Consider the following 13,507-nt stretch of genomic DNA (forward strand, 5'->3'; position numbering starts at 1 on the left):
CGAAACTTAAACTTGAATTATATCTTCTGTGCGTACAGAAATGTGAAGTACGTGTATGAAAATTATAAAATCAATTTTGTTCGAGATTAGTTATTCCATGACGTCACTAAAATTAGTCAGAGAAGAAAACTAGGTCAAATTAGTGGACATTGCTAGTTTCTGGAGTTAAAAATTTTCCCTCACACAGATGTAGGGCTTCCACTAAATGATGGCTAAGAATTCAAGGAGCTCATTGAAATCTTATAGTGGTATTGTTGAAATTAAGAGCAAGGTAAGTACAACTTTCAGACACAGGTGTGCGTGTGTCGACATATACATGTAAATAAGTGACACAACTCTCACCTGCTGAAACATCGCACATAATATAGCCTAGACACTCCCTTATATCGGTAGGGATAATATAGTTTCCATGGGCATTTTCTACCGATGTGCTTTAGTCATTAAAAGGTGTCTTTGTAGGCCGACAATGCAAAAGTTAATAAAATGGTGGTTTTGTGTAACCATACAGTCAACAGCAGCCAGGTGAATGTAATTCAAGATAGGTTAGTTACTAGAGTTAGTATTTTGTTGACACAGTCACCACTGTGAAATTTTGTGTAATAAGTGAGACTGACATCTAAAATTGGTACACACCAATATTGTCCTTTCAGTGATAGTTACCATAGTTTGACAATTTTCTTTGTACTGTACTGTAGTAACTTTACATATTTATAAAGCTTGTTAAATGATTATCTACTGTCTGAACCTTCCTATTTTTTAAACGGATTTCTTTGATTATGAACAAACTAGATCTAATGTAACTTTGGATATTACAAACTCATAGTTTGTTCATAATCGAACCTGTGTGTTTGAAATCAACTCCGGTTAAATAAAATCCATTGCACAATTAAATATCCAAACGATTAAAAAAAGTTCTGTCTTGAAAAATTTGACATGTTTACTTATATTTTCGATTGAGTACAAGACAACACTGTTTTCGTCACATGTTGAGCGGAACCAATGAGGCTGTTGCGGGGATGGTTTAACCTTGACAGAGAGTTCGACAACCACGTGTTGCAATGAAAACAAACCGCGATCGTTTTGATCGTTTCATTGACGAAAAATATCAACAGAAAGCAATTACATAGAAGATTTATATTGAAACCATTGATGGCCAGCACGGATACTCATAAAAATAAACATATCTAAACCAAAACTTTTCTATCTTCTTTATATTATCCGACTATTCAAATGATTATTAAAACAAAATATTTAAAAAAAAATCTATAAACACGGATTTTAATTTTTACTAGAATGTAAAAATGTGGTAACAAAATAAAGGGATACGGGCAGTTATATGTGTAACCGCCCAAACTCAATACCGAGCTGGTGGTATGCTGTCATCTCTTCATATGAAATGATCTCCCCCAAAGAGTGACGTAATCGGGCTCCATTTTGGTATTGCCTGATGTCAGAACTTTTTTATTTGTTGGGATATTTAATTGTGCAGTGGATTTTAGACCCCAACGCGCAAGCGAAATATTGAAATAAAATTGAACCATGTGTTAGTCTCGAAATGACCCAGTTTGTGTCAAGTGGACGTTAAACCCTTTTTCTCTTTCTCTCTCTCCCTATCTCTCTCTCATCTATGAAAACATTGAGGAGTAATCAGCTCAAAATTGACAATCTGCGCACAAGTTTGATATGCGCGGATTACAATCAGCGTGTGCAGGGTCTAATCTATGTGGACAAAGTGGACTGTGCAAAACACGCCCGTGGACACAGATTGCAAATCTGTCTCAGGGGTAAAAAATGCGCCCAACATACACATCTAAACGTTTTGTGTCTTCTACTATAGGCTACAACTGTTTTGTTAATGTAACAATATACATGAAATCTTAAAGGACCTAACCTCTAACTAAATATATTCCATTACATTTGGAATTTTATTAAAAACATGAATTAGAACTGAATATATTGGTACATGTACATTTCAATCAATATTGACCTTTTTATCTTGCCATAAAAATACGTGACCCTAATATCCAATATTTAAGGGACAGTGACTTAGTGAGCATAAAATCAGTACATAATTGTTTCGAGCGTCATTTGTAATGAACAAAGAAAAGCATACCGGTATCCAAGAAGACAATGCTTGAGTAATTAATGCACAAACAACAACACAATTTTTTAAAACCCAGACTAAACTGGTGCCAACAACTGTCGTTCATTTTGGACTGTTTATGTATTTCACCAAACATAATGCATTAGAAATTACAATAAATATTTTAAAAATTAAATTGAAATCAGGTATGCACTCATATTACATGTATTGATATTTGCTTTTCAACCCATTTTAGTCTATTTAACGTCCTAAAGAAGAGCTATACGCCCTTTAAGCAGCCATACAAATGCCTTAGTGACAAAATTGTTGTCTGAATTACAAGAAATGGTGTCAGAAAATTATATTGTACATGTAGCTCTTTCCCTGTTTTCATGCACATGCAGCAATATGTTTTTCATGAGAATGATGTGAATATATGACAGTATATGTGTATCAAAAACATTGGCACTGCCAGAAGTTTGTCTGATAATTCAATATATTTATTCCATCAAATAATAATGTTTTATCAGTCTATACACACATAATACGTGTATGACAGACTCAGAATTAAATTATTGATTAAGATGAATTTGCATATTAAAGCATCAAATCTTCGGTTTTAAACCAAGTTTAAAAACACACAAAAAAAATCTGATACAGTACATGTACAATGTATGTGCAGACGAATAGCGGATTAATAAATGTGCCCGAACTTTCAAAACTATTATTTGGTCAAAAATTAAAGATGCACATACAGTACACTAATAGGTTTTTAAAAAAGATGCATAAACATACATCAGGGGCATCACCTTAAGAATTTTATCACATAATTATATCCTTATTGATCTGTTTTCATTTGGATTTTATTTAGTAGTTTTTTAGAATTCCATTTCTAAAAAAGATGAGGTTTTTTTTTTCAGTTTGATGCGGAATTTAGAAGATTCTCATTCAATACCGACAAATTCAACTACAATGAATTTCAGTCTACAATACAAAAATTACATCATCTGGAAGAACTTGGTTTTGTTATAAATTATACAGATGTTCACGGCGATCTGTTACCAATAAATAACGATGATAATTTCCATAAGGCTATAGGGTCGGCCAAACCCTTACTTCGAATCTTAGTGCAGAGAAAAGGTAAGATTGCCAGTGTGAGCTTAATTATGAAATTTGAATTACCAATGCATGTAACTTTATATAACTTGCTGTTTTTTTTCTACAATATTTTATACTGGTATTGAAAATCTGCATTACAAGTTTATGTACATGTACCTACCTACATGTAAGATTTTACCCTTACATGTATGCGTATGCTACATATGTACATGTAACTGTCTATATACAGGATGTTTATTTATTTGTGTCTAAAATTTGACTAATCATTGACCAGTTGTGCTGACCTACATGAACACAGAATTGGATAATTACAGTACATAGACCCGTATTGTTCAATCATCTGGTAATCTACATGTACATGTATGTGTTTCAATAGATGGATGAATATGTGTTTTAAAAATGAAATGTTAGGAATTGATTTAGTTCTTTTTTCTTCTCTGTTATCAAGTCTTGTGAAAAACTAGTTATCTATTTCGTATTTGCATACAATGTGAGCTTAAGGCAATCAGGTACATTATTAAGAAATAATATTCTTTAAATTTGGCTTACTAAGATCCATAATGGTCAAGGACTCAAGGTGCATACTTATTCATTAACTGAAGTACATGTATAGGCTTATTACTTTCACTGCTACTTACAGTTTAATGATTCTATATATTTAGTCAGACAACAGAATACATTACATGTAGTTCTACTCTACATTCTATGTGGTGTTTTCACTGATAAGAAAACTGTGTCATGTCATTGTTAAGAAAGTGTGTGAACTATTAGTGATTCTGTCTACATTCTTGACATTGTTTCTATCTCACACTAACTAGATGTAACTTATAACCTTTTTTTCATCATTGCCTAAATAAATTTGTTTTTTTGAATGTTTTTATATACACCCACATGGCCACATATTCATGTGGATGTATTTTATCGTCAAGTCGCCCCTGTACGTGTATGTCCGGACTTCTGTCCGTCCATCCACCATTTGTTTGTGGGCACTCTACAGGTGACAATCTTTATGCAATTTTGACGAAACTGAAAATATACATAGGTTTATCTCCCAAAGATCTCTGTTCTTTTCGATATTGGCATGTATCGCTGCGTAACTTCCTGGATTGTGGCCCCTGATTGTATGAAAAGTCACGTTTTTAGTTTTTGGACAGTCTAGAGGTCACAATTTTTATCCGATGTTGTTGAAACTTAAAATATAATAAACACGTATGTTCCATTCAAAATTCGCTCACATCAGATCGTAACTTCCGGGATTATAGCCCCTGATTAAACGTTTTTTTAAATAGGATAAAAATTGTGACCTCTATAGGGTCCACAAGCTAAAAACACGATTTTTCGTGCAATCAGGGGCCATAATTCTGGAAGTTATGGTCCGATATGCGCGAATATCGAAAGGAACCGAGGTCTGTGGGTTATAAACATATATTTCAAGTTTTAAAAAAATTGGATAAAAATTGCGACCTCTACAGTGTTCACAAGCTAAAAACGTGATTTTCCGTACAATCAGGGGCCATAATCCATGAAGTTACTGTCCGATACATGCCAATATCGAAAGGAACCAAGATCTTATGGTGATAAACCTATATTTCAAGTTTCATTGAAATCGGATAAAAATTGTGACCTGTAGAGTGTTCACAAACAATTGTGGACCGCCGGATGTCCGGACGGACGGAGAGGGGCGAGGACAATATACGTCCACATGAAAATGTGGGCGTATAAAAAAGTAGGGGATATTAAGAAACAATACAAAACTGTGGATATGCACTACTGTTAATCAACCGCCCAATCACGATTTGGGTCAATCTGACCCACTCCTCTTGCAGTGCCACGGCCAATTCTTGCAGTGTTATCCGTTGACGTTGATGAACACGTCTCTCGACCATGTCCCATAGGGAAAAGGTCAGGACTCATGGCTGGCCAAGGCATATGGACAATATGGTGACGCTTGAGGTAGTCATTCACGAAACAAGCAGGTTGGGAACACCCATTATCATCTTGAAAGATGAAACGTCTACCTGCAAAGGGCAGAACTATCGGTGCCAGGACTTGGCAACGGTAGTACACACCACTGACCCTTCCTTGAAAAATATGCAAGTCCGTTCTGCCAGTCATGGTTATTCCTCCCCACACCATAACAGACCCAAGCCCAAATCTGTCATGCTGTCTGACGTTAACGTTAGCATGATGCTCATTTACACTTATTGGCTACTGCTCACTGTGTAGAACCCATTTGAAGCATGCCAATAGCACGTAGACGTTCATCATGTTGAAGAAGTCTCATTGCAAATTAAACGTAACACACTAAAGCAAAGATATGTTAAAGAGTAAATCTTATGCAAGAACTGAAAGGAAAGCAAACATGGATAGGATAAACCAGCACACAGCAGTTGTCATCAACCCTTCCTTGAAGTGTCAAATTTGACAATGATGAATGAACCCCTCCCACGTGTATGGCGCTATTGCGTGTCGCATGTACAGCTCAGTGGTTCTGTTGGGGCTATAAGTTCTTCATCTGTGAACATACTCTCAAAGCATGTCAAGTGTTCATGACTATTTATCATATCACAACCTGCATAGGTATTTGCATTTCAATATCCCCTACTTTTTTTGAAAAGTATATTTATAACCATGACACCCAAATGACGATTGAGTTCAGATTTTGTGAAAATGTCTGCTCTTCGTACGCAAATAGTGTTACATGTAAAGTATGTAATATCTAAGGTTGTGGATCCTCTAGATTTTGATGAAACTAAAATTACATGTTTATAACTCAAAGATCTCGGTTTCTTTTGATGTTTGCGTATATATCGGAGCGTAACTTCTCCTGAATTATGGCCTCTGATTGTACGAAAAATCAAGTTTTCAGCTTGTGATTTCTCTAGATGTTACAAATAGTGTAAAAGTACATGTACATGTATGTATTGGAATTGTAATACCAAGGTTGTGGACCCTCTAGACTAGAGGTCACAATTTTGATCCAATTTTGATGAAACTTACAATATGTGTTTATATCCTAAAGTTCTTGGTTCCTTTAGATATTTGCGCATATCGGACCATAACTTAATGGATCATGGCCCCTTATTGTACGAAAATCGCGTCACAATTTTTATCTGATTTAGATGAAACTTCAAATTTATATTGTGCATATCGGACTGCAACTTCCTGGATTATGGCCCCTGATTGTACAAAAAATGTGGGCGTATCTTGCATGGCAATCACTGGTTTGTAGTCTTATTAGGTAATTTGAGAGTCAATAGTTTATTTGATTTTTCTGTGGCTCTAAAACAAATATATCATACTTTCAGACATAGGCGTACGGGAAATTTTTTGACTGGGGGGGCGTTGGTGGTTGGTGCCCAAAAAATGTAGTTAGGTTCTTAGTATGTTACATAATAATAATAAATTCACTGTTAAATTGGACACATTCAAGAACGCAATATTTTTTTATACAACTTTTACAAAGTACAATATTGTGTGCCCAAATTTTCCCAGCATTTGGTGGCCAAAATGGGGGGGCGGCCCAGCCCCCCCCCCCCCCCAGCTTGTACGCCTATGCTTTCAGATAGATATACTTGTAAATTTATTAGGTCATATAAATGACCTAATAGCATTTGAGTATTTATTCAATAAATGTAGATTTATTATTACACAAAGTGATAGTAATTCGGATAAAATATTTAAAATTATGATACATGTTGAATTGAATTTTAATCGCCATTTTTAATATACAGACGTTTTTTCATTGATTTGTATACAAAATGTTCCAGATTATGTTTACATGTATTTAATTTTAATGACAATTGATAGTTACATTAATATTTTACATGTACATGTAAACAACTAAACATACAATGTTCCATACAAAGGCTGCATCATGCCATGTACATACTTAATCTTGTGTTAAATCCACCAATGTACATGTATGTCTGGTAAATCTTCAACCTAAGGGACATACTAAAGCTATTATCAGTTATAAAGATAAACTTGTTAAGTGTAATGTTTCTCACTTGGCCTTTCCATTGACCTGGTATTGTTATTTTGTTGGTTGTCAGTGATCTTAAAACGGTATGTTTTATGAAGCTAATTAATGTTCTTGTACGATTATTACAATAATATGTATTTATTTATTGTACAACATGACTGAACATGTAATTACGAGCAGGAAGATATTATGTTAATAGTATTAGTTTTTATTACCATGAGATAAATTTAAGTTAATAAAGGAAATAACCTTTATTAATGAATTATAACACAAAAAAAAAAGTTAAAAGTGGTTTTATAATATAAACCAGGCTGTACTATGTCCGAGTACCGGTATCTTACATGTACTATTTTGCACATATTCGAAATGAGCTTGTGTACTTAAAAATGCATGGATTATTTGATGAAAACACAGCCCCATTTAAATCCTGTCAATTTTTTACACATATTTTAGAAGTTACATGTGTATAAAATTTGCTTTGAATGGTTATGTACAGTACCATTTACAAATGTATGTCTAATAAGGAAAATTATTTTTGTTTCCTAAGATAAACCTGTCTTCATTATAATTAGCCATGTCGGGGCAGAACAGTAGGATGTTAAATCCCATTTCATTTTATTTCTAAAGATGAATAATTACAAACTTGTTATTCAACAGTCATTCTGAATGTGTAGTGACAGGAATTTGATTAGATTGTGCTGAATTCAATTGTCTTTCTGAATGTTAGTGACAGGATTTTAATTAGACTGTACTGAATGATATATCACTACAGGACATATTTTAGGTCCTTAGATTGTGGCAATGACAGGTTTCCATATAAGCCTGATACTTCATGTTCATAGTGTAAAGACCTTTCATGTAGTTGTACGGGGAACTTGCTATTTTAATGCAATGATGGTTTTTATTTCCCCCACCTGCTGAACAAAGCAATGGGTTCGTTGATCCACCTGTCTGTACATGTACATCACACTTTTTAGGACACAATAAATCTGATTTTATGTGTAAGTAAGCAAGAATGTTGAAACTTAGTAGTCATTATTAGGTGAATGGTCAAGTGGAGATACATGTACATGTAAGCAATTTGATTGATTGATTAATTCTATTTGGTGTATAGTTTCATTTATACATCAATACTTCGTCTAAGTTCAATCATGAGCATTGTCTGGTTAGGTTAATATTGATTGTGTAATGGTTTACTAAAAAAGTTAAATGTACAATAAATTAATAGATGTAGATGTTGTCTATTTATTTTGGGATTGAGATGGGGGATGCCACCTTACAGCTTACATGTACTGTTGGCTTGTTCATTGTACATGCACATACTGGTACATTGTACAGTACATTAAAACTTATTCAAGTTATTGTATGATACATGTCTATATAAGATTTTATATGTATTTTACAGGAGAGAGTGAATGTGAACTAAATGGTTATGGTACGAGTACGCTAAGAAAAAAGAATCCCATCACTAAGTTGATCAGCAGTGAACAACCTGTCAAGCGAATAACTATTAGTTTACCAGAAGATTTCCGAAGGGTATCAGCGATCATCGATGTTGATATTATTCCAGATACGCTGCGTAGGGTGAAACTCATGAAAAATGGTTCCGATAAACCATTGGGTTTTTACATCAGGGACGGTACAAGTGTTAGAATGTCTAAAGAGGGGATAGATAAAGTTCCAGGTATATTTATATCACGTTTAGTACCAGGAGGATTGGCAGAAAGTACGGGATTATTGGCAGTAAATGATGAGGTGTTAGAAGTTAACGGTATCGAGGTTACTGGAAAAACTTTAGATCAAGTAACTGACATGATGGTAGCCAATAGCGCTAACCTTATTATAACTGTTAAACCTGTCAATCAAAGAATGACATTAGCCCCACAAAGAGGTGCTACTGGCAGAGATTCCCAAATGTCACAAGCCTCACAAAATTCCCATCGCTCTTCCAAATCGTTTGATAGTGACATTGTTGCTGATCATGATGATGAGGATGAAATTCACGATCATTTACTAAAGAATGATAAGAGTGATAAAGACAGTGCTGTTGTTACTTTATAGCAATTTGCAGCCTTTGTTGGAGTTGTCCTTTTCATTGTGTTGATTTACGTAACTATACGGCACTGGTGGCCCACTGTATGCAAGTTATTTATGTACAAGGAAGAAAGCTACAGAGATGTCATTGACAGATATTGGAAACAATATTTTGAATTATACTGGGTGATCGTAGTTCAATACTGGACTGTTTACTGTCAAGATTATTGGATAACGATAAGAGATTACTGGACAAATTATTGTCAGATTTACATTGAGATAATGTGGAAATACGCTGTTACTAATTATAATGGAAGTTGGCTTCAGGTCTTTGTACATGACATGACAAGACTTACAGCTGTATCTACTGATTTGATATTCAAATTATTTCAAATGTATTGGCATATATTCTCAACCAATGTAATTGAGATGTATGAAGCCTATTCCATGATTGTTTTAAGACAGTTACAGCGATTTGCAGGTTATCTTGTAGAAGTTTACAGTAATCAGAATATTACATCCAGTATAAAAGAATGGTGGTCATAGATTCAGAAATAAATTGTAACAGTTATTATACATGTACATATTATTATAAAAGGCAGAGAAGACAGTAACAGAGATAAGTCAGTACATGTAGATTTTAGAGTGTATTTATCAACCAAGTACATTTGTTTATATGTGTGATACAATGTGTAGTAACAATTATATTCATATGATTCATACATGTAGGTGTATTGCAATACATACCGACACATTGTATTAAACAAGGACTGCATACATATACACTGTTAGTGTTACATGAAGTTATTGAACATTGCACAGATATTTACATTTGTACATTTTTTCTCTGCCTTTTATATTAGCTCTTATATAATAATCAAGCTCATGTACTTAACATGGTGATTAATGTACATCTACATGTATAATCCACAAATTTCAATTTGATTTAGACCGTAATTGGTTCTGATTAATGGTACTTTCATCTTGCCCAACCTGATTTTAAGTTACTTGATTCAGCTCATTTAATAGGTACAACTCTGATTTAGGCTGAGAACATTCCAACATTTTTTTTTTAAATCCAATTTTTTTAATATGGGAAATCTTTTAGGTGCGATACTATGATTTAGCTTCTTTTTTTTCCTTCACGTTTTTTAAGTATCTTCTCCTGTATTTTGATATTGATATACACATACAAATGTAGCTTCTCCCCTTTATCAATTACATGTAGTAACCTCTAGTAGAAAGGTCAAATTTTCTCTAAGAGACTGTTATGGTACATGTACATAAACTTAAAGGAACAGACACAGTATACAAAAGAATGTGTTCTAAATTTGCATTATACATGTACACAAAACTGATATTGACATATTAAAAGTCAAGGACATATTTTAAACATTATTTAAGGACATTACTAGCTGTGATGTACCATAATAGTCTTTTCTATACTAATTTCCATGTGGCTTCTTTATGCAATATTTCATTGTCCGTTTATTGTAGTAATCGTACATTTAGAATTAGCCTATTTCATCATTTGGGATCAATTTAATTTTCATATTTTTCATACAATACATGTTTTTAATTACCATTTATGTATATAGCAAGAAATATATTTTATTAATATCTGTTTGCTTAAATTGTATATAGTAGCTTTATTCATCTTCTAAATTATATGCATGCTCTTGATAACCCTTTTTTATTTGTACATAGTTTTACTTACATGTACATCATACTTCAACACATAAGCTTACATATTTTTGAAAAATTCGATAATCATATTTTTCCCATCTACATGGACATGTATTATTTCTCAATAACTGTTAAACTGCTAAATATTTCAATTGGATAATTATGCTCAGATTTAATAGTTTAAAACTGTATTACTGCACATATGTTAATATCTTAGTGTAAATGATTTGAGCAGATTCTCTATATTTTTTAAATATTTATTTCTTTGCACAATCCGTCTCCTTAAAATAAATATGCAATTCATTGCTCATTTGACAAAGTAGAATTACTTAAACATGAAAAATACTTATGAATATAAATATTAGATAAAATACAATAATGTGCTGTATTTTTCAAAGTTAATATCTGAATCATTACCATGTCTTATCAAAATGTAAACTTTAACCAGTGATGCCTTATAGATTGTATGTGTATTGTGTGTTGCTCATTTATATAAATGTAACTTTTGCTACACAACAATATTTGACAATATTATGATTGATATTTTTGTCTTTTTTACTCCAATGTAAATACATGTATCTCAAGACACATTTTTCCTTTCTTGTTTTTCATACAAATTTCTATAAAGCTTTTCTATACATTAAAATTGAAATTTGATCATTTAAACATGTGATATATACTCTGAATATTAAGGACAGGTGAATCAGATTATAGTTTATGTTGAAATATGATATTAAGGTTGAACATTTCATATCATGTAATTAGTTTAATCAGTTGATACCTCAAAAGATAATATTAAAGTTTTGGGGTTTATTTATAACTTGTTTTTCATATTGGAAGATTTTGTGTTAATATACTTTTTCTGTGTAAGCAATAAAACAAAATCATATTTCAAAATTTTGAAATCATATTTCAAAATGCATACGAAAAATTTCATTTGTTTTGGACGTCTCTTAAGCCTAGCACATTTGGCTAAAGTTTCAATTTTTCTTGGAACACATCTGTATGAGTGTTGTACATGATTGCCAGATTTCTCAACGAAATTGATGTTTTTATTATTCCAGATTTTATCTTAAAATAATGTTACCATGTAATACTTGTAAAAAAAAGATTGTAGTATTTTTTGTCTAACTGTATGTCCTCATAAACGGTTGTGAACAAAGTATACATATCATATATCAGATAAGTATATATTTGTACAAATAAATATATGTTGTATTTTTTGTATGTACATGATATACTTTAGTCTTTTAAACATGGCTTTAGAATAGTCTTATCCAAACCATTATTATGGATAATGTTGATTTGATTCCTCATATTACATTATTCTTTTTAGAGATAAATTATAGTGAAAATAATGTTATCCATAATAGTCTTTTAAGCCTTTTCTTATTTCATCACAAACAGACTTAGAGAGTAGTATATAGTTGAGCCACTTTTTGTCAAATAGATAGAAATATTTTCAGAGTAAAATCAAACAGGATATTTGCATGCAAGTATGTTTAGAAATAGTTAGTATTAAATAAGGTAGAAGTTATATAGTCTCTTTATTCGGAATAAATTTTGAAATACTTTTTTTTTTCCAATAGAAATGCTTGTATATCAAATGAAAATAGAAAACATTGCAAATGCAAGAAATTGAATCATTCCATGCATTTAACATAATCCTTGAACATTATTTTATTACTTCATCTATATTATAATTACTTATATACACCTATGTTGAAAAGATATTTTTGTGCTTATTAATGATTCTAAATTAAAGACATATATTATAACTGGCATTATTATATCAAATAAAAATATCTGAAATGCTGAACTAAGTGTTATGTTTCATGTTCTACTTACTAGCTTTAAATAAGTTGTGTATCCATAGCCATAAAGTTTATGGGGTCACAGGGAAATTGTGAATTTTTCAACAGCATATTGGAAAAAAAATCGCCCCATACCCGTTTAAGTTTAAATTCATGAATTGATAGAATTTTTTAAAACTCAGTGTTTTTTCGAGTTGTATTTCCAGTCATTTTTTCTCTTTAGCTGAGATAAACATTCTGCTATCCTTAAGATCTTTACTTTGCAATGAGAAGCTGTATCTGAAGAAGACTAAAAAAATGGTCCCCGTTACCATCCTCACAGGCTTCTTCGTCTACCAAGTGATATTCAAAAAGAATATTGAGGTAAAGATGATTTTCCTTACACAGGGGCATTTTTTAGCATATAAAGTAATGGAACAAATGTCCCACTAAGCACTTTTGTTGCCGCCATATATTTGTAATTAGCCTTTGAAGGTTTGACAAGACGTATGCAATAATTTCAACCACGTACTGGTTGTTCGAAGCTAAGTCCGATGCCATCGAAATTTGATTATGGCCTGGATAAGTTAATGTCTAATTAATAATTTAGGAAACATTTCAGGCCTAAAGAAAGACCTGCAATAGGCAGATTTAGCTCTTGCATAATGTACATATGTTTAATTGCGACAGTAAGAAAAGACAAAAACAATGAAAATTTTTGAGTTAAATATTTTAAATTTGGCATCCAAAGCAGAGATTCAAAGTGCTATTTGAGTAGGCATATTTTGGTTGTGAAGGTGAACGTTG

The 13,507-nt window shown here is 32.4% G+C and overlaps 1 protein-coding gene across 1 annotated transcript; it reads left to right on the plus strand.

Annotated features, from left to right (window-relative positions):
- The first annotated feature begins 95 nt into the window (after window positions 1-95).
- On the plus strand, window positions 96-12,726 carry LOC126814606 (partitioning defective 6 homolog beta). Its single transcript, XM_050539876.1, has 3 exons — window positions 96-271; window positions 3,004-3,223; window positions 8,593-12,726. The coding sequence occupies exons 1-3, from the start codon at window positions 206-208 to the stop codon at window positions 9,246-9,248; spliced, it is 942 nt and encodes a 313-aa protein (XP_050395833.1). The 5' UTR covers window positions 96-205; the 3' UTR covers window positions 9,249-12,726.
- The last annotated feature ends 781 nt before the right edge of the window (window positions 12,727-13,507 follow it).

Source organism: Patella vulgata, chromosome 3, assembly GCF_932274485.2.
Source record: "Patella vulgata chromosome 3, xgPatVulg1.2, whole genome shotgun sequence".
Lineage (NCBI taxonomy): Eukaryota > Metazoa > Mollusca > Gastropoda > Patellidae > Patella > Patella vulgata.